The sequence below is a fragment of the Leptinotarsa decemlineata genome, unplaced genomic scaffold (assembly GCF_025532065.1).
Source record: "Leptinotarsa decemlineata unplaced genomic scaffold, Ldec_3_MD MMD2_tig00004677_RagTag_RagTag, whole genome shotgun sequence".
Classification (NCBI taxonomy): Eukaryota; Metazoa; Arthropoda; class Insecta; order Coleoptera; family Chrysomelidae; genus Leptinotarsa; species Leptinotarsa decemlineata.
In genome coordinates this window covers 965,101-986,528 of record NW_027412610.1, presented here as the reverse complement: position 1 = coordinate 986,528, position 21,428 = coordinate 965,101, and the positions used below count along the sequence as shown (strand labels likewise).

The following is a 21,428-nucleotide window of genomic DNA, read 5'->3' as shown; positions in this document are numbered from 1 at the left end:
TTTTTAAGAAAACTTGAATGGTGATCTGTACCTAGATATGCTTCAAGCACCTATCGATCCACTTATAACTCACGAGCTCGAAACTCAAATTGATGCACACGGTAATTTACTGTTGCAGGAAGATTTGTTACATTTCCAACAGGATGGTGCGCCACCTCATTATTTTCGCCCCGTCCGACAATGGTTGAACGAGCGATTCCGGGAGAGATGGATTGGCAGAAGGGGATCAATTGAGTGGCCACCGAGATCACCGGATTTGACTCCATTAGATTTTTTTCTTTGGGGATATCTCAAATCTGTCGTTTATAAAACACAGCCCACTGATATGGATGACCTCAAAGGACGAATTACAGCAGCATGCCGGTCAATTAGTGGTGAAGTTTTCCAAAATGTTCGAGAGGAGTTCGAAAACAGACTGTATTACTGTTTAGAGCAGAATGGACAACATTTTAAACATATTATCAGATAAAGCGTAACAAGATGGTTGAAATTTGTTTTTTGCAATTTAGTATTTTTTGTTTGCACTCGATGCGTATTTCGTTAACTAAGTAGTTCTACATTCCTCTCACATCCACGAATTCGAATATTACTCAAGGGTTGGAACGATGCTACCTAGTACGATGCTCACCTTTTCCAATAGTCCATTACAATCATTTGTTTTGAATACCAACCTGAATACCAAACATCTAGTGCGGGCGAGTTTTAATCATTTATTCTTATTCACTTCTAATCACCGTTCGTTTGGAACGTTATTTTTCAAAAATTGCTCATCAAAAACTAATGAAAAAGGTATCATTGGCAAGAGAATTGAATGCCCTTCAAAATGATGTGCCACTTGACCCCCCTTTCCATTTGAAATTCTGAGGGTAACATCCACCCCTCCTAGGGGGTTGAACCCCGAGGGTTGAAAATATTCATTCAGAGTGTCCCCCTTGCAAATAAAGTTGACCTGTCTGACCATTTTTTCATATTATGTACTGGAAGGGAGATATTGAGGGTGGGAAGTTTTCAAATTGACACACTGTATACAATATCGCAATAAGTCACATTAACAATTCGGAAATTATCAATATTGGAACAAAACCAGATATGCAATCATCAACCTAGATTGAGACATTCAGCTATATTTGATGAATAGAAATAGTATTTTGAGCAATGTTAGTATAAATAATCCTCCACAAGAAATTGAATTATTGTGGCGGGCAGATATTTTTGGAAATTCAATTACAGGGTATATTGAAAATATTAATAATGAACTTGTTGCCATAGAAGCGTATCTTGGAAGCCCATATCAAGCTAGGATGGCGAGTCCAGCAAAATTGCAAAAAAATACATCAATTTGTAGCTAATTAGTTGCCAAAACAACAAGTTTGTTGCTCGTGCCGATCTCTAGAAATCGCAAATAATGCTATCGTGATATAAAGGTAGCAGAGTAACTCAATAAATTATATACTTTCCCTTTGATCTTTTCAGAATATTTAGTTGCTATTTAGTTGCTAAACCTTGGATATAGCGAAATTTTTTTTAATATTTTTTTTAATTTTTTATGATTTTGCTATTTTGAAACTGGTTTTTCCCGGAATTAAAGATGTTCTGAATGTGTTGCTCACCAAGAGTAAACTCGAATACACCTTGAGTATCAGCAACAAAATAGTTGAAACCGATCGGCCGATATTGATTTTTTTTAATTTTTCACGTTCTTGCTATCTTGAAACTGGTTTTTCTTATAATAAAAAGTGTTCAAATTTGATGCTCACCAGAAGTATACTCAGATACACCTTGAGTATCAGGAACAAAACAGTTGAAACCGATCGGCCGATTTTTATTTTTTTTTTCTTTTTTCTCGATCTTGCTATTTTGATACTAATTTTCCTGAGAATAAAAAGCGTTTCAAATTTGTCAGGAGGGTACTCAAATACACTCCAAAAATCAGTAACAAAATAGTTGACCTTGATTGGCTGATTTTAAATATTTTTTTAAATTCTCCCTGTTCTTGCTATAATACGGAGTATTATGAATTTGTTGCTCATCAGAAGGGTACTCAAATACACCTTAAGTATCAGCAATAAAATATTTGAAACCAATCGGACGATTTTAATTTTTTTTTTATTTTCCTCATTTTTGTTACCTTGAAACTGCTTTTCTTTAAAATGAAAAGTGTTTTAAATTTGTTGCTCACGAGGAGGGTACTCAAATAGACCTTGAGTATCAGCACCAAAATATTTGAAGCCGATCGGCAGATTTTAAATTTTTTTTCTTTTTCCTCGATCTTGCTATCTTGATACTGGTTTTCCTGGGAATCAAGGTGTATTTGAGTCCCCTTCTGGTGAGCAACAGATATTCCAGAAAATACCGGTTTCAAGATTGAAAGAATAGGGAGAATTTAAAAAATCATCGGCCAATCAAGGCCAACTATTTTGTTGCTGATACTCAAGGTGTATGAGTCCGCTTCTGGTGAACAACAAATTCATAATACTCCTCATTCCAAAAAATACCGGTTTCAAGATAGAAAGAACAGGGAGAATTTAAAAAAATATTGAAAATCGGCCCATCAAGGCCAATTATTTTGTTGCTGATTGTCGGAGTGTATTCGAGTACCCTTTGGGAAACATATTTTAAACGCTTTTCATTCTCAGGAAAACCAGTATCAAAGTTGCAAGATCAAGGAGAAAGAAAAAAAAATTTAATCGGCCAATCGGTTTCAACTATTTTGTTGCTGATACTCAAGGTGTATTTGAGTATACTCCTGGTGGGCAAAAAATACGAAACGCCTTTTATTCTCAGGAAAATCAGTATCAAGATAGCAAGATCGAGGAAAAAGAAAAAAAATTTTAAAGTCGGCCGATCGGTTTCAACTGTTTTGTTGCTGATACTCAAGGTGTATTTGAGTATACTCCTGGTTAGCAACAAATTTGAAACATTTTTGATTCTAAGGAAAACCACGTGAAAAAAATATTTGAAAATTGGCCGATCGGTTTTAACTGTTTTGTTGCTGATACTCACGGTGTATTTAAGTTCACTCTTGGTGAGCAACAAATTTAGAACATCTTTAATCCCAGGAAAAAACAGTTTTAAGATAGCAAGATCATAAAAAATAAAAAAAAAATTATAAATTTTTCACTACATTCAAGGTTTAGCAACTAAATATTCTGTAAAGATCAAAGGAAAAGTATATAATTTATTGAGTTACCTTGCCACCTTTATATCACGATAGCATTATTTGCGATTTCTAGAGATCGGCACGAGCAACAAATTCGTTGTTTTGGCAACTAATCAGCAACTAATTAGCTACAAATTGAAGTATTTTTTTTTGCAATTCTGCTGGATTCGCCATGCTAGCCTGATAGGGCTTCTCTTGGATGGACTATAATGGGAAAACAAACCAATAATACAAGTAACAATCGTATTTTTTCGGTTTTACTGATTTTTTTTCTATTACTGATTTGTGGGAATTAGATGCTGTTGATATAAAGGAGCCCCCGCAAATATTTCACCAAAAAAAAAATTATTGATTCTGAAACGGAAAATTATTCCGAAGAAACGGTTTTGCAGACGAATGATGGAATAGATATCAAATAAATCTTCTTTGGAAAGAAGATCATCTGAAACTTTCTGCCTACAAAGAAACAGTCGAAGCAGGATTGTTGTCTTCACCAAAAAAATTTATTGGCTTAGAAAAATTTTGAAATAATAGTAGTTTGTGCAGAATGAGAATCATTAGGTCTAATAAAAGCAGTTAGCGGAGATACAATTGATAGGCCACGTCCCTACCTCAAGAAAATAGTGTTACCACTAAAAATAGGCTGGTATTCGACGCATCAGTAAATAGTAGAGTAGATTTACGCAGAAAAATTGCTGAAGGTGGAACTAATTTCTACAAAGACGTGTTTTGATTTTTTGAGTTCAATACTCATATTTTTTCAACATACTGAAAGTACTGCTAAACAGTATTGAGATAATTATCTTGGAATATAAAAATTAATAACAAAGGGGTGGGGGAGGAACCGAAAGTTTATCCAAAAAACTTTATTTTTAATAATCAAAAGGCGGTATGAAAAATGCAAAAAATAGGTCTGATAGCCTTCATAATTTTTTCAACACATTCTTTCAAGGCACTATTTGTACAATCGCTACCAGAACAGTTGCAGTGTATCTTAATACACTGGTATAAGGCTCATTTTGAATGCTATGGGCTGTAGCTGGTCTCCTTCTTTTTTCCAACCCCTCTCTTCGAGATTGGCAATATTAGAATTCAGAGATTTCCAACAAAGACCTTGTAAAGAAGGTGCTAAACAGCAGCATCTTTAGTTGGTGGCAATCTTGCAATAGTGAATTCACTTTTGGAAGTTGTGATTTTTTTCAAGTAGAGATTATATCGTAGCATATTTGAAGTATCTGTCTTTGGATCACCTCCGTACAACAGATACCATTTCTTTTTTCACAGACTATCGGGCTTTTTGAGTACAATTAAAATAGGTCTATTATATTGAGAATTGCTGTTCATCATCATAATATCATAATCGAAACGTCGACAATTCAGAAATTGGTTATCTTCAACATTTTGACCGAATTCCCACCAACTTGACAATCAAAATAATATTCAATGGTCGCCATCCTATTAAAATTTGCAATTAATGTTTGAGCCTAAATTTACCATATAACGTTTTGCATTTAGGCACATATCTTTCCGCGCTTGAATTGTAAGATAATTATCAAACCAAGGAGAATTTAAAACCATATTTGAACATCCAAATAAACTGATAAAAAAAAATAGTAGACTTCAAAAATTTATAAACAACTTTTATTAAAAATTTTGTACAAAGAAAGTAAGAATTATACAATTGATTTAACGAATATTGAAATAGATTATCATTTGAGATTCGACGTGCTTACGTATCAGAAATATGAGAGTTGGAGTTGTTTCAGATTTCAACTTTCATGTTTCTGATGAGGAAGTTAGAAATGATTTGAAACTATTGAATCATAAATCTTCAAAATGATTAGATTCAATGGGTAATAATGTGAGGGCACATTGTTTCTGAGCAATTGCTGTGACGGAAATCATCATAAAGAAATGACAATCTTCTTCAAGGCAAGTTTTCAGATCTTGGAGGTCCTTAAACTTCCGTACAACACGTGTGAGTAACCTAAGCTCTTTGTTGTCCATCAAGGTTATATTCTACATACAACTTTAGTTTGATTCAGTTTGAAATACCATTTCGAATAGAAGATTATTATCAGTTTAAAGATTATTCCTATCAAGCATGAACAAAAAAAAATAAAAAAATTTCAATCCAACAATAGTTGCTAATAGCACATTTTTCTCTGGATCTGCTGAGTGAGATCGGTTGGTCTGCGATGCACTGTGAAACGTTGGTCTGCTGTGCTCTGGATGTAGTACGAATTGGGCTTTCCGGTCGTCCTGTTGGCTTCTGAGTTCACTTCCGCCTTCTGCTTGGTAATTCTACAAACTCTCCTTGTATGTAGTATGTGTGGATATGGATAAGAATCAACATGATCAGGTTTTCTCTCGTTCTCTCGGTATGGATAATGCCCCTCTCATGTCGTTGGAGTAGACACGCGTATCTATGCCCTGGTGCTGAATAGTGAAATTTAATGAGATATTCTGGAGCCATATTTTTTAAACTTGGACTAGTGGAAGTGAAGGTGATTATCAGTTTGCCTTTGGAAGTTGGAAGTCTTTGACTCATTTTGTAGTTCTGTGCGTTCATTTTAATTATCCCTACAATGAGTTCTCGAAACAAAAGAGGTGACGATAAAGAGGGTGTGGACGAACTGCATTCAATAATCAAAAATCTAGTTACTTCTCTATGTACATCCGAAGATTTTTCTAACTGAAATCTCCAATTCTATAGCTCTCATTGTTGAGAAAAAAATTTCGAATCGATTAGAAGCGTTGACGAGAGACAATGATGGAATGAAAACAAAGAGAGATGACCAACAATTTAGGATGAGGAATATTTAAATTTTTGGAATAGATGAAAATCCAAAGGAAAATTTTACTGGAACAGTCTGAAACATTTTCAAAAGTAGAATGAATTTAGATATTCATGATACTGATATTGAGGCATGTTACAGAATTGGCAAACTCACAAGAAATAAAGCCAGACCAATTATAGTTAAAATAATCAGTATTTCCTGTAAAAACAAATTTTTTGGAAACAAAAAGTTATTAAGGCGTAGTAGTATTCTCATTCGTGAAGATTTAACCTCATTACAACAAAAATTAGTGAAGAAAGCTCTGATGAAAGTTGGAACCAATGGAAAAGTCTGGACAAATCATGGTAATATTTTTGTGAAATCCAGTGAAGCTAATGGAATTATCAAAATTGTGATCCTTAACGATGATCTTTTAAACTTATTATTTTCAATGCTGATCTCCAGAATTATCTAAATAGAATTCGGATTGAATTTGCAGCATTTGGTGCAGTTCATCTTGTGCCGTCCTATCTATCGAGAATAAACATTATTGTCATTTTTTTTTTCTGTCCATTTTTTCATTTGAAAACACTAACTGATTAGTTTAGAGATTTTTTTTGAGTTTGTTTTCATGTCCAATTAAAGATTAGGAAGCTTAAATGTAAGATCTTTGATTTCTGCCTTAACAGATGTGAAGTTACTCATCGAAAATAATTATGATGTATTTTTCATTTGTGAAACTTGACTCAATAACAATATTACTGATGAAACTGTGAAACTAGATGGTTTCAGATTGTATAGAGCTGATCGTACTTCTAGGGGTGGAGGTTTACTGATTTACGTCACTGATAAGTTTCATAGCGAAATTATTGAGAGTTGGGAGCATGGTTTCGAACAACTTTGGGTCAAAATTAAAATCAATTCAAAACATTATGGTTTGGGTGTCATTTATAATCCACCAGATCAAAATGTAAACACTTTTTTGAATGATTTTGAAGAATATCTAAGCCTAATTTGTCCGACAGTGGATGAACTGATTTGTACTGGTAATTTTATTATTAACATGTTGGAATGCCAGTCTGCTAATGTTATAAAATTTTCCGTCATTGTTGCCTCTTTTGGTTTAAATCAAATTATTGACTCTCCCACAAGAATAACAGGGACATGTGCTACCTTATTGGATTTGATGATTGTTCGGAGCGAACTGGTTATAACTAAAAATATTATTGATAGTGTAGGAATATCCGGCCATTCGATGGTAGCTTGTATGTTAGGAGTATCAGGAAAAGAGAAAATCTCAAAATTTGATAAATATCGTAGCTTTAAATATTTTAACGAAAATGATTTTCAGCGGGATTTGTTTCAAATTCCCTTATTTCGTATTCTTGACCAAAGTAGTGTTGATGAGAAGGTGTCATTTCTTGTCAACGGTTTGAATAATCTATTTGATAGACATGCTATCATAGTGAGTGCAAGAGTAACCAAACCAAGGGCACAATAAGAACACAATAACACAATAAGAGATATGATGAAAACAAGAGATAAGGCTTTGCTGAAATATAGAAAGACAAAGTCAGAGGCTAGTTTTAGATTTTACAAAGATATGCGAAATCACATGATTTCGCAAAGCAATAGAAAGGGAAAAGAAGGCATTTTTTACTTTTCAGTTTCAACAAAATGACTCGAAAAAAATGTGGCGTATCCTGAAACAAAATAAAATAATTTTAGATAAGGAGAAAAGTATTCCAGATTATCTGAAAAGTGTTGATGAGGTCAATGATTTCTTTGTTAATTCTATACCAATATAATGGAACCTCCACCAAAATTACTTGAATATTACAAAAGTTCAACTACCTCAAAATTCTGTTTTAAAGAAGTGAATGATCTTTTTGTTTTTCAAACAATAAGTAATATTTAAACAATTTGCAACTGGTTGTGATAATTGAATATAATGCTTATAAAACTATGTTGTCCGCATATTGTCGAGTACATTACTCACATAATAAATTTTTGCCTAATTGAAAATGTTTTTCCTAAGATATGGGGCAGTGTTGTTGTGAAAGTTTGACCAAAAAAAATACTCCCATTGAGTTTAAAGACTTACGACCCATTAGTGTACTTCCGGCTGTATCTAAAATACTAGAGAAAGCCATAGAAGTACAACTCCTGGAGCACATTTTAGAATTCAACATTTTATCATCGGTTCAGTATGGGTTTCGGAAGGGATTCAGTTGCACTACAGCATTGCTGCATGCTGTAGATGACATGGTCAGAGCTTCAGACAGAGGACATTGTACAGCTCCAGTACTTCTTGCAGCAGAGCCTCTGACACTATAACCACGATTTATTGATATCAATTTTACATTACGTTGGTCTGTCAACTTCAGCTATCACCTTGCTTGCCAATTATCTTAATGGAATAAGTCAAAGAGTTACGTTTGATGGAATTTTTTCATCTCTCCTATCTCTTCAACGCGGATCCTGTTTGCTCTTTACTCCTCCAATCTTATCAAAAATTTGCACTGCAAGGTACACTTTTATGCGGATGATACCCAAATTCATTACAGTTTCCCCCCTCTAGATGTAAATGATTCTTGCATGATACTTAATGAAGAGTTGGATAATTTTTATAAGGCTGCAACAGAACACTGTTTACTCCTAAACTCTCAAAAATCAAATGTTCTGTTATTTGGACCAAAGTCCAAACGATCTGATATTTTAGAGTACCTAAACATATCAATCAATGGCGTGAATATCGAGTTGGTGGAAGAAGCGAAAAATCTTGGAGTCATCTTTGACCACACTGTCAGATTCGAAAAGAACTTGAATAACTTAATACGACGTGCATATTCTTCTTTAAAATTGATATATGGAGTCAGGCATTATCTTCCACTAAAATTGAAATTAGTATTATGTGAAGCACTAGTTTTATTACATTAGAAACTATGTTTATACTGTCTATGGACCACATTTGAGTGAGCAGTATAAACGTAAAATTCAAAAACTACAAAACTCGTGCTTGAGACTTATTTATGGAATAAGACGTTCACAGAAAATTTCTCATAAGCTCAAGATACCTATTGGCTAAATATGAATAACAGAAGAATCGTGCATGCCGCCAACCTATTCCATAAAATTATTCTTATCAGAAATCCTGCTTATCTTCATAGAAACATTTCTTTTCGAACGGATGTACATAACGTCAAAATCAGTTTCAGGGGAACACTTACTCCACCTTCTTTTAGAACTGAATTTCCTTCCCCTCGAATTACATACAGCTGGGTTCCAAAAATTCAATTATAATCTATTTAGCCATTTATTTAATACACGTCAGTAATATGATTTCAGAACTTCACATCGTTTTGCTCAAAAACAAATTCTGTTGGTGTATTTCTTCAATCTTGTTTTTTTAACATATTTTTTGAAAATAATAAAGACGATTATTATTATTATTATAGTATAGTGTTAGATAATGTTGCTTAGAATCAGCGATCAGTGTTAACTGACAGCTTCAGAATGCAAATATGCAAATACCGCTACCACCAAATTTTGATGGGGATGATTGGAGTTAAAAACGTCAGTAAAGAAAAATGTTTCAACAAGTCATCGGAATGGATGAAATGGAGAATAGGTTGTGATTGAATAATTACATGTAGCCTATACAAATTCTCGTTCAAGTCTCCTAAAACAATAAAACGCACGCTTTCTCATGAAATATCCTGTCAAGTGAAAATGAAGTTGCTGCCTTACGTTTCAGATTCCAACCGATATATATCAAACAAGTCCAATGAGGTGAGGAAAAACAACAAACTTTTCAAAACTGAAGGCATGATAACATAAATTAATCATGCACTAGATTCCCAGTAAATTTGGAAATTATTCTGCAACAAATTGGGAATGTACTTCACAACAAGGTGATGTGAGTAGAGTTAACGCGTGTCTACATGCCTTAAGTTAACGAGCTTGGCTCGTTGATCTGATTTTCTTTATAGGGCAAGCAATATGTATTCGGCAACACTTCGAACGAAATTATATTTGGTAGGATTGATCTCTGAATGTTCACAATTTATTTCATTTCGTGAATTTTATTTCCTGAAAGTGTTTTTCGATATATTGATAAAGAAAAGACGGCCATAGATTTTTTCACATAATATAATAGTTCTATAATAAATGTTATCGTGTTAAGATTGAGATTTATTTTTTATTTCAATCGACAACTCCTATATAACTGTTATCGTTTTTATGGGACATTAAAAAATAAACAATTTGCACTTTCACAAAAATAATTGATGTATTTTCGTTTTCAGATTTTGAAATCATCGTGGTCATATTTTGTTGTTCTCATCCAAGTCAACAAAGAAGATTTGTGAAGTTTTTTGAAATCGATATTCATAACTATTGAAGAATAAACACCTTGCACTTGTTTCTTCTTAACTTTTTTCATTAATATCAACTCTTATCAACCTCGAAGGGCTATATATTATTCATTGGTCAGAAGCAAAGTGGAATATTAAAGCTCCATATGGAATCCTTGTATACCGGGTGTCCCACATTTTATGTGACAGGCAATATCTGGTTTTATGAAGGAGATACACAAAAATGTTTCATACAAAAGTTTTAGGAGTTCATGAGAGCTATATTTTGATATGATTTTTTAATATACAGGGTGTTTGGTGTAGGTGCTATAGACCAAAATTCCATTTTTTAAAATAGAACGCCCTATATATCATTCCATATTCAGATGCTACGTTAAATTCTGATATCATTTCATGTTTGGTTTTTGAAATTCGGTTACGGCGTTGTTGAGTTATTGCACTTTTCCTTAAATATGAAGTTTCAAAAAAACTTATTTACTCGTACACGAATCCAGTCTATATCTTTTATTAAATTGAACTAGACTACTACTGAATACAAACCATTATTCTCACCTCTACGATACGATATCGATATCAGTTGAATATAATATTGAAATTCTTGAGAATGTGACTAACTTGAGGGTGAATTGCTTTATATTGCACAATTTCATCAAGTAGCTTATGCTTCTTGATAACTTCTTGATGCCATAGTAACAAATGTTGTTGAATTGTATCTCCTTGTCAGTTCGATTGAGTGATTCTTTGCAGAACAGTAACTGTGTTCTTTGTTCGAAAATCCAGTATGCCTTTCGCGTTTAGTCCAAGTGATTGCATTGATATGTTATTAATTTTTGGGAAATGTCAGAAAAACTGCTGTCAAGCACAACGTCTATACCAAGAACGTTTTCCAGACAGACCCATTCCGTCACGAATTACTTTTTCGAGAGTTGTAGAAAAATTGCGAACTGGGTCATTTCCTTCTACTATAAAGCATCGTCATCATACGAGATCTGTTAGAACTGAAGATTTAGAGATCAATGTGTTGGCTTATATTATTATTCATCCACATGTTTCTATCCGTACTCTTGCAGAAGAAGTCGGTGTGAGTAAATCTAATGTACAGAGAATTCTGAAAGGAAATAAATACCACCCATTCAAAATTCAGTTGGTACAAGGTTTGAAACCCACGGACTTTAAACGACGACTTGAATTCATTGCTTGTATTCAGGTAATATTACGTGAAAGTCCTAACATATTCAATCAAATTTTGTGGAGCGATGAATCGCGATTCCACAATAATGGAGTTGTGAATCGACATAACAGTCAATACTGGTCTCAAGGAAATCCCCACTTGGGGTATTAATGTATGGTGTGGATTGTTCAATGGCCGCATCATGGGACCTTACTTTTTCAATGAAAATCTCAATGGATTGCGATATTTACATTTTCTAGAAAATGATTTGATCCAGTTGATGGAAGATATTCCCATAGCAGAAAAACAAGGAATTTGGTGGCAACAAGATGGAGCTCCTCCTCACAATTCACAGGTTGTTACTGAATATCTGGATAGAACGTACCCAAATAGATGGATTGGTAATAAGGGTCCAATTCGGTGGCCGGCTCGTTCCCCAGATTTATCACCGCTTGATTTTTTCCTATGGGGTTATTTAAAAGATATTGTTTTCACTACTCCCCCTTTGAATGTGGATGATCTGAAAATGAAAATTCGACTAGCGTGCAGTGATATTACGCCTGATATTATAAGAGCGACTTGTACGAGAGAAGTGATTCGACGTTTCGAAGCCTGTATAATATCTAATGGGCATCACTTTGAACAATTTTTATGACTTATTTCTAGGTACCTACCACTCTTATGAAATGAGTTATCAAGTTATATTATTTACATTGTTATTAATTAAAGATTTGTTTTCGAATACACCTCTTTCAATTTCGCAATTGTTTCATATTCAAAATAATTCCTGACTGAATTCCACAACTCAAAATTGAAACCATTACTTCGAACACCCAAAATTTTGACTAATTTTCATGTGATCTGATGCAAAGAGAACAATTGTATGAGATATTTTTAAAAATAATAGTGGTTCTCAAGACTTTACATTTTAAGCAATAACTCAACAACGCCGTAACCGAATTTAAAAAACCAAACATGAAATGATATCAGAATTTAACGTAGCATCTGAATATGTGATGATATACAGGGCGTTCTATTTAAAAAAATGGAATTTTGGTCTGTAGCACCTACACCAAACACTTTGTCACTGACAAAGTGAGCAGAATTCTGAAGAAACATAACGTAACATGATAGGTTCACAAAAGAAAGATGTACAATACAGGAAATAGCAGGGGTATTGTAGATAACATAATAAAGAAGAAGTTTAGGTAAAGAATGAACGAAATCTCGACTTTCAGAAAGGACAAAAACCAAGAAAATACATCTCAGTTCCATACCACCAATATTCGAGGAACTTTGGAAAGATTTTGAAGGGACTAGGTATGAAGGTGGTTTTTAAAACAAGTCATACACTACAGAGCCTTTTGGGAAGTCCAAAAGACAAAGTCGAGAATTCGGAAAAGTCTGGAATTTACGAAATTGAATGTGAGGACTGCGATACAAAATATTATGGACAGACAAAAAGATCTATTAAAGTAAGATATAAGGAACACATAGCACACTTAAAATATGGAAGACCTGAAAAATCAGCATTCGCCCATCATATTTTGCAAGAAAACCATTCCATAGACTTCAGTTCATTATGATTAGTTAGACAAGTTAACAACAACAGGCAACTAGATGCCTATGAGAGTGTAGAAATAAGTAAACACAATAATATTATAAATAACGATGACGGACCTATACTAAAGAGCATACTATATGGCTTGTTAAAATAAAATAATGTTGTTGGGTTTACTGATTACTACACATTGACACATTGCACAAATATTGCAAAAATGAATTTGGATAGGCAATATTGTGAAATCAATTTTTATATAGCTGAAAATTGTTTTATATAAACATATATTTTAAAATGATATATAAGACAAAATTGTAAAATTAATTTAGGTTGGTATACCTGTATGGGTTGGACGCCTGGATGATTTACCTGTATGGGTGGGACGCCTGGATGATTTATCTGTATGGGATACCTATATAGCCTAAATAGGATTAGCTCGCATTAGTTTCTAGTTTTGATCTTCCTCTTTGAAATTGATCACTTGGTGATCAAAACACGTGTCGAAATGTTCAAAATAACGATTCGGTGTTGGGGAAGAAACTCCAGTAATATTCCATAGGTTCCAAACAATGCATCATAAGTACAAATCAATGGAAGAATTTCCAACAGAGCCTATGAAGATGAAGTAGCTGTTCGCAAATCAGATTCAGTATCATCTCTCTTCAAACACCACCAGGAAACAGGCCACACAATAATCTTAGAAAACACAAGACAATTGCTACGGAGAAAAATCTTCAGGCCAGAATAATTCGGGAAGCAATCGAAATTGACAAACGTCCCAACTGCCTTAACAAGCGAGATGATTCGCAGAGACTACCATAACCATAGAGGACATTGATGTCACGCAAGATACCTGAAAATAACTCAGGTACCCGGTCAGGCAAACCATATACCTGCTACAACAACATAAATATGGGCCCCGAACAACGGAGTGACCAGTACGAACTTAGAGTGGAACACAGCAAACATAAAAATAGTAACGAGACTTGGGGTACAAGGGAGATAACGACCTCGTCCTTCAGTCATGTAAGTAAAAATCTAAGCGATTCTTGAGAATGACTCCAAAGCAGGAGCCGAAACATCGGAACGATGAAAATTACAGACGCGGTTCAACCCGGACAACAGTATATCATATATTTATATGATGTACTGTATATATATATATATATATATATATATATATATATATATATATATATATAGAATAGTAGTTTTTCGGGGATTCGGTCTGATTAGAATAAATATTTACTCTTTTTAGCTGCCCGAGCTTTCGCTAATGTTTATTAGCTTTATCGAGGGCTGTAATATAAAAAGGACATGATGAATATAGATATATAAAACATAATAACGGATAAAACAGAATACCTGTGCTATTTGAGAATATTCAATTTGAAAATTTCAATTTTGAAAGAAGTCTTCAACATCAAAATGACAACTTTTTGACATTGAATAATGTGAAATACTTTTTCAAATTTTTATTATCGTTCATTATGGGGATTTATACTGTGTTACTATTACAGGATGTATTCAGATTTATATTTTTTGTTAGTAAAAATGAATAAATTTTGCTGAGGTTGTCGATGTCTGTCTTTTTGTTGATATTGTTTTCTTTAATTTTGATCTCAGCCATTTCCAGAAATTGCCTTTTATTTGAATCTGGTTCGAAATGGAGAATTTTGGTGTTAGTATAATTGGCTGAATGATGAAAAGTCACATGTAGTTTACGAAATTCCCTGCAACAATTGTGATAAGATATATATAGGTCAAACAAAAAACAATTTGAAAACCCGCATAGCTCTTCATAAAAGTAATTGTAAAAATTTAAAACGAAATTCTTGTGCACTCTCAGAACATGTTCTAGATAATGATCATTAGATATATATATATATATTTATATTTATATATATATATATATTTATATTTATATATATATATATATATATATATATATATATATATATATATATATATATATAAAATTGATAGTGTAACGACCGTATGTATGTATAGAATAGTAGTTTTTCGGGGATATATATAAATATATATATATATATATATATATATATATATATATATATATATATATATATATAAATATAAATATATATAAATATAAATATAAATATATATATATATATATATATATATATATATATATATATATATATATAAATATATATATATATAAATATATAAATAAAGAAGATAGTCTTTGCTGACCAGTTAGGAATTTAACGGGTAAATATTTGGATAAGCAGCAATTGAGAAACTGTACTCTTTTAACAATATATTTCAATCATTTCGACAATGTATACTGTCATCCTCAGGGAAAACTACAATAATAGAACATAAGACTATTTGATATTGTACAGATGAAAATTATTTACTTACATTGTCATTGAGGTTGGATTCAGTGATGTTTAAAATAATTTTTGTTATTATTTGATTTTAATGTTGAACTTATATTTGAGAAATGGGAAAACATTGAAATTAGTTTCGATAGTGATTCAAGATGATTATAGTTACACAACAAACAATTAAACATATAAACGTCAATTTTGGTAAAATTATTGTGAATCTAATGAATAAATTCCTTTTTTTTTGAATCTAAAATTCTGATTTTGTACCAGGCCGGTACATGTGATCACAAAATAGGTTATAATACTAATTTTGAATGAAAATGGAGAAGAAGAAATAAATGACATGACAGTTCAGAAAACAATTACATTCTTGGATTCAGTATTGCCAAACTTTCATCCTATACAGGAATGCCAATTTGATTATGATTATTTTATGTACTATATTCTAATAAAGATGAATTTTTGAAATTATGAATTTTTTTTTCAATTTGTAGTAAAAGAGAGAAAATTTCACTTAGGTGATTTAGATCAGTTTTTTTTATTTAAGCAATGACTGGATTGTGATATGAAGGTCATTTCATGAAAAAGTCTCTTTGTAAGGTTAGATTCTTTTGATAAACTTTTTACATTATTATAGTTCAAATTATGCCCTGTTTGATTAACATGTTCGCCTAAGGCACATCTATATGGGGCTAATCTGCTATCGCTTTTATGTGAGGTAATACGGTCTTTCAAATTTCTGGAAGTTTGACCAATGTATATGCTGTCACAATTTTGACAAGGGATAGAATATATAACATTTGATTGATGAGTGAGAGGTGTTTTGTCTTTTATTTTGCTAAAGATAGAATTGATGGATTGATCGGTTTTATAGGCAATTTTGAAGTTATTATTATTATCAAATTTGTTAAAAATTCTTACAAGTTTATATATGGAAGTGATACAAAACGTGGGGAAACAGGAACTATGTCAGGAGTATTGCTATTCAAAATATTATTATCATCATTAATTATTAATATTTCATTGAATAAAGACGGAGTACTAAACAGTATTTTATTTAATAAAGGTTCTGGATATGAATTATTTTTACACAATTTGAAAAGAATATGTATTTTTTTATGGAAAGAACAATCGGAAATACAAAGTATACGTTGTTTCATCTGTTTTATCAAATCAACTTTCATGGATTGTTTGTGGTATGAATGGTAATTCATAAATCTACCCGAATTAACTGGTTTTCTGTACCAATCAATTAGGATGGTATTATCAGTTGTTCGATGAAATTTGGTATCCAAGAAAGGAACACTTTGTTCACCATCCTCACATTTGATATAAGGATCATAACTGTTGAAAATTTCCAGTATTTCTGTGATTCCAGATTTTGGTAAAGCAATAATTAAGTCATCGACCTATTTTTTTATAAAATGTAATTTAAAAGGTAAAACTTTTGAAACAATGTCTAGTAAATCGTCCATCACGTACATAACTAAAATTGGGCTTAGTTTTGCACCCATTGGAGTACCAAAGGTTTGTTTGTAAAGTTGATTATTAAATGTGAAAAATGTATTGTTGAATAAAAAACTTATGGATTCAAGAAAAATTTCCTTACTGAATGAGCAATTTTGCCTGATATGGTTCCAACTTTTATCCACGGCTCTTAAACATGACTGTATATACCGGGTGTCCCACATTTTATGTGACAGGCAATATCTGGTTTGTTGAAGGAGATACACAAAAATGTTTCATACAAAAGTTTTAGAAGTTCATGAGAGCTATATTTTGATATAATTTTTAAATATACAGGGTGTTTGGTGTAGGTGCTACAGACCAAAATTCCATTTTTTAAAATAGAACGCCCTGTATATCATTACATATTCAGATGCTACGTTAAATTCTGATATCATTTCATGTTTGGTTTTTGAAATTCGGTTACGGCGTTGTTGAGTTATTGCTTAAAATGTAAAGTCTTGAGAACCACTATTATTTTTAAAAATATCTCACAGTTATTCTCTCTGCATCAGATCACATGACAATTAGTCAAAATTTTGGGTGTTCGAAGTAATGGTTTCAATTTTGAGTTGTGGAATTCAGTCAGGAATCATTTTGAATATGAAACAATTGCGAAATTGAAAGAGGTGTATTCGAAAACAAATCTTTAATTAATAACAATGTAAATAATATAACTTGATAAATCATTTCATAAGAATGGTAGGTACCTAGAAATAAGTCATAAAAATTGTTCAAAGTGATGCCCATCAGATATTATACAGGCTTCGAAACGTCGAATCACTTCTCTCGTACAAGTCGCTCTTATAATATCAGGCGTAATATCACTGCACGCTAGTCGAATTTTCATTTTCAGATCATCCACATTCAAAGGGGGAGTAGTGAAAACAATATCTTTTAAATAACCCCATAGGAAAAAATCAAGCGGTGATAAATCTGGGGAACGAGCCGGCCACCGAATTGAACCCTTATTACCAATCCATCTATTTGGGTACGTTCTATCCAGATATTCAGTAACAACCTGTGAATTGTGAGGAGGAGCACCATCTTGTTGCCACCAAATTCCTTGTCGTTCTGCTATGGGAATATCTTCCATCAACTGGATCAAATCATTTTCTAGAAAATGTAAATATCGCAATCCATTGAGATTTTCATTGAAAAAGTAAGGTCCTATGATGCGGCCATTGAACAATCCACACCATACATTAATACCCCAAGTAGTTTGAAAATTACTTTCGCGGACCCAGTGGGGATTTCCTTGAGACCAGTATTGACTGTTATGTCGATTCACAACTCCATTATTGTGGAATCGCGATTCATCGCTCCACAAAATTTGACTGAATATGTTAGGACTTTCACGTAATATTACCTGAATACAAGCAATGAATTCAAGTCGTCGTTTAAAGTCCGTGGGTTTCAAACCTTGTACTAACTGAATTTTGAATGGGTGGTATTTATTTTCTTTCAGAATTCTCTGTACATTAGATTTACTCACACAGACTTCTTCTGCAAGAGTACGGATAGAAACATGTGGATGAATAATAATATAAGCCAACACATTGATCTCTAAATCTTCAGTTCTAACAGATCTCGTATGATGACGATGCTTTATAGTAGAAGGAAATGACCCAGTTCGCAATTTTTCTACAACTCTCGAAAAAGTCATTCGTGACGGAATGGGTCTGTCTGGAAAACGTTCTTGGTATAGACGTTGTGCTTGACGGCAGTTTTTCTGACATTCCCCAAAAATTAATAACATATCAATGCAATCACTTGGACTAAACGCGAAAGGCATACTGGAGTTTTCGCACAAAGAACACAGTTACTGTTTTGCAAAGAATCACTGAGTTGAACTGACAAGTAGATACAATTCAACAACATTTGTTACTATGGCATCAACAAGCATAAGCTACTTGATGAAATTGTGCAATATAAAGCAATTCACCCTCAAGTTAGTCACATTCTCAAGAATTTCAATATCATATTCAACTGATATCGATATCGTATCGTAGAGGTGAGAATAATGGTTTGTATTCAGTAGTAGTCTAGTTAAATTTAATAAAAGATATAGATTGGATTCGTGTACGAGTAAATAAGTTTTTTTGAAACTTTATATTTAAGGAAAAGTCCAATAACTCAACAACGCCGTAACCGAATTTCAAAAACCAAACATGAAATTATACCAGAATTTAACGTAGCATCTGAATATGTAATGATATACAGGGCGTTCTATTTAAAAAAATAGAATTTTGGTCTATAGCACCTACACCAAACACCCTGTATATTTAAAAATCATATCAAAATATAGCTCTCATGAACTCCTAAAACTTTTGTATGAAACATTTTTGTGTATCTCCTTCAACAAACCAGATATTGCCTGTCACATAAAATGTGGGACACCCGGTTTACATTACTAAACAAAGATAAAACATCTAAATTTGCTATGACATATCCCTCGGGGAGTTTCATTTTATTGAATAAATTAAATACTTTAAAAGTCTTTGATATAATAATCATTATTCCCATCATATGATATTTTCAAAATATGGGTTAAATAAGAGGCTAGTTCTTCTGTCGGATTGCCTACAGATGATATTATAGGTCTAATTGCTAAATTTCCTTTTTGTATTTATGGGAGAGTGTAGAATTTTGGGCAAACACCATTATATTTGGGTAATTTCTTTTTTAAATTTTCATCTATATGAAGTTGTTTTATAAAAAAATTGCATTTTCTTTGACTACAGAAAGTAGGGTCCTTATTTAACTTTATATAAGAATTTGAATTATCCAGAACTTTGATAGTATAAGTCGGTATGTACAATATTTTGTATTATTTTCTCACTAGGGTTTGAATAAGCGTTGCGTTAGCTATCTCATTACTGAGTATCCTGATGTGAAATGGAACCAAAGAAGTGAATATAGCTGTCTTGAATGAGATAAAGCCTGTATATATTCCTCTCCAATGTATTCGAGCATGTATATCGGCACTGAGTAGACGTGTGTGTAAAGAGCCCTCGATATATTCATACTAGTTGAGTGCTTCAAGAGGAATAAGTGGTGACCATAAGTTCTTAGTCTTACGACTTAGTAAGTGCATCGTGCAGGTGTTGAAATGGTAGTAACAAGGGAAATAGAAGGGAAATAGAATCAAATCCGCAGTAAATTCAGTAATTTAGTAGCTTACTTATTGAAAGATGATACATTCATAAAAACCATGGCAAAAATGGCAGGTGACTCAGGCACAAAATGTATAAATAAGAAACTAAATGAATTCCAACAGAAACTGAATGAGATGAGGATGGAAATGGTTCGTATACAAAAGACCACAACACCGATGAAAAAAATGTTATGCTTGAATTAGTTGAATTGAAAAATGCCAATACTGGAAGGAAGAAACGAATCGATTATATTGATCAGGATTGTAAGCTTAATAATTTAAGGATATTCAACTTTCCCGAAAAACCTAGGGAAAATACAAGAGGGAAAATATCAAAACTTCTAACCACAGATGATATTGAAAGTTGCTATAGGATAGGGAACAATCAAGGAAACAAAACGGGAGGCATTTTTTGAAAATAAAGACAAATCAAACAAAAAACCATTTATGTCAGAAAAAAAGCCATGAAGGCACTGGATGACGAAGGATGGAAAAACATATGCCGTCATGAATAATAAGATTACATTTATTAAGTTCATAACATACTCCTGAGAATATTTTCTGAAAAAAAAGTTTCTTTATATCTATATATGTATAAGTGAATTTAAAAAACACACATACACTTTGAACTCTTATTTTGAATATTTTAGGGAAGTTTCAATAGTATAGCTGGAAACTTGTATGTTTACCTCTTCTCAACTGTCATGGGTAGTACATCACAAGCAGTTAAAAAAATATATTTAAAATATGTTTTTTCCGTTAACCAGCTATCGCACCCCTACGAACGATAACCCTCAGAAGTCGAAAGTTGTGCGAGCTAAAACTAACACGTGTGATTCCTAACACGGGTTGGACGATAGCAAGTGAAAATCGAGCGTTCAGCTTGGGGCTTGAACCATCGATTCACACATCGGCCCATTGACTGAGTAAACAAAGCACCCACGTCGAACCGCCCGGCTACCGACCGGGCGCACCCTTACAGTTGGGATGAAAAATATTAATTATGTTATTATAATCACCTCTCTTTCAGCAATATAATATTGTAACCGATTATCACTGGAATAAAGTTAAATGTAAACTCTACTTAGAGGAAATTTGTAGCACTGACTTCACTGATCACTTGTCACTGCTGCAGCCACACATTCTTCTATTTCAAAGCATCAATATATAAGTGATTTTAGTTGAAGTTTCTTGAACAGATTGAATAGAAGGCATTTTTATTGATGAAGCTGGGACTTCATTTTTCGAATATTCATAAGTTCCGTATTGCGAGGTGGAATATCTATTATACATGGAGGAGGAATATTTGGAGATGTCAGGTAAGTGTTGAGTTTGATATTCTGCGGATTCGGGTGTG

The 21,428-nt window shown here is 32.8% G+C and overlaps 1 protein-coding gene across 1 annotated transcript in view; it reads left to right on the top strand.

The window, feature by feature from the left end:
* The window catches only part of LOC111508380 (odorant receptor Or1), a 60,223-nt gene extending 49,819 nt beyond the window's left edge, over positions 1-10,404 (top strand). Inside the window, exon 7 of the mRNA XM_074179235.1 lies at positions 10,248-10,404. Coding sequence (XP_074035336.1) covers positions 10,248-10,310 — 63 coding nt within the window. The 3' untranslated portion in view covers positions 10,311-10,404. The remainder of the gene's footprint in view (positions 1-10,247) is intronic.
* The last annotated feature ends 11,024 nt before the right edge of the window (positions 10,405-21,428 follow it).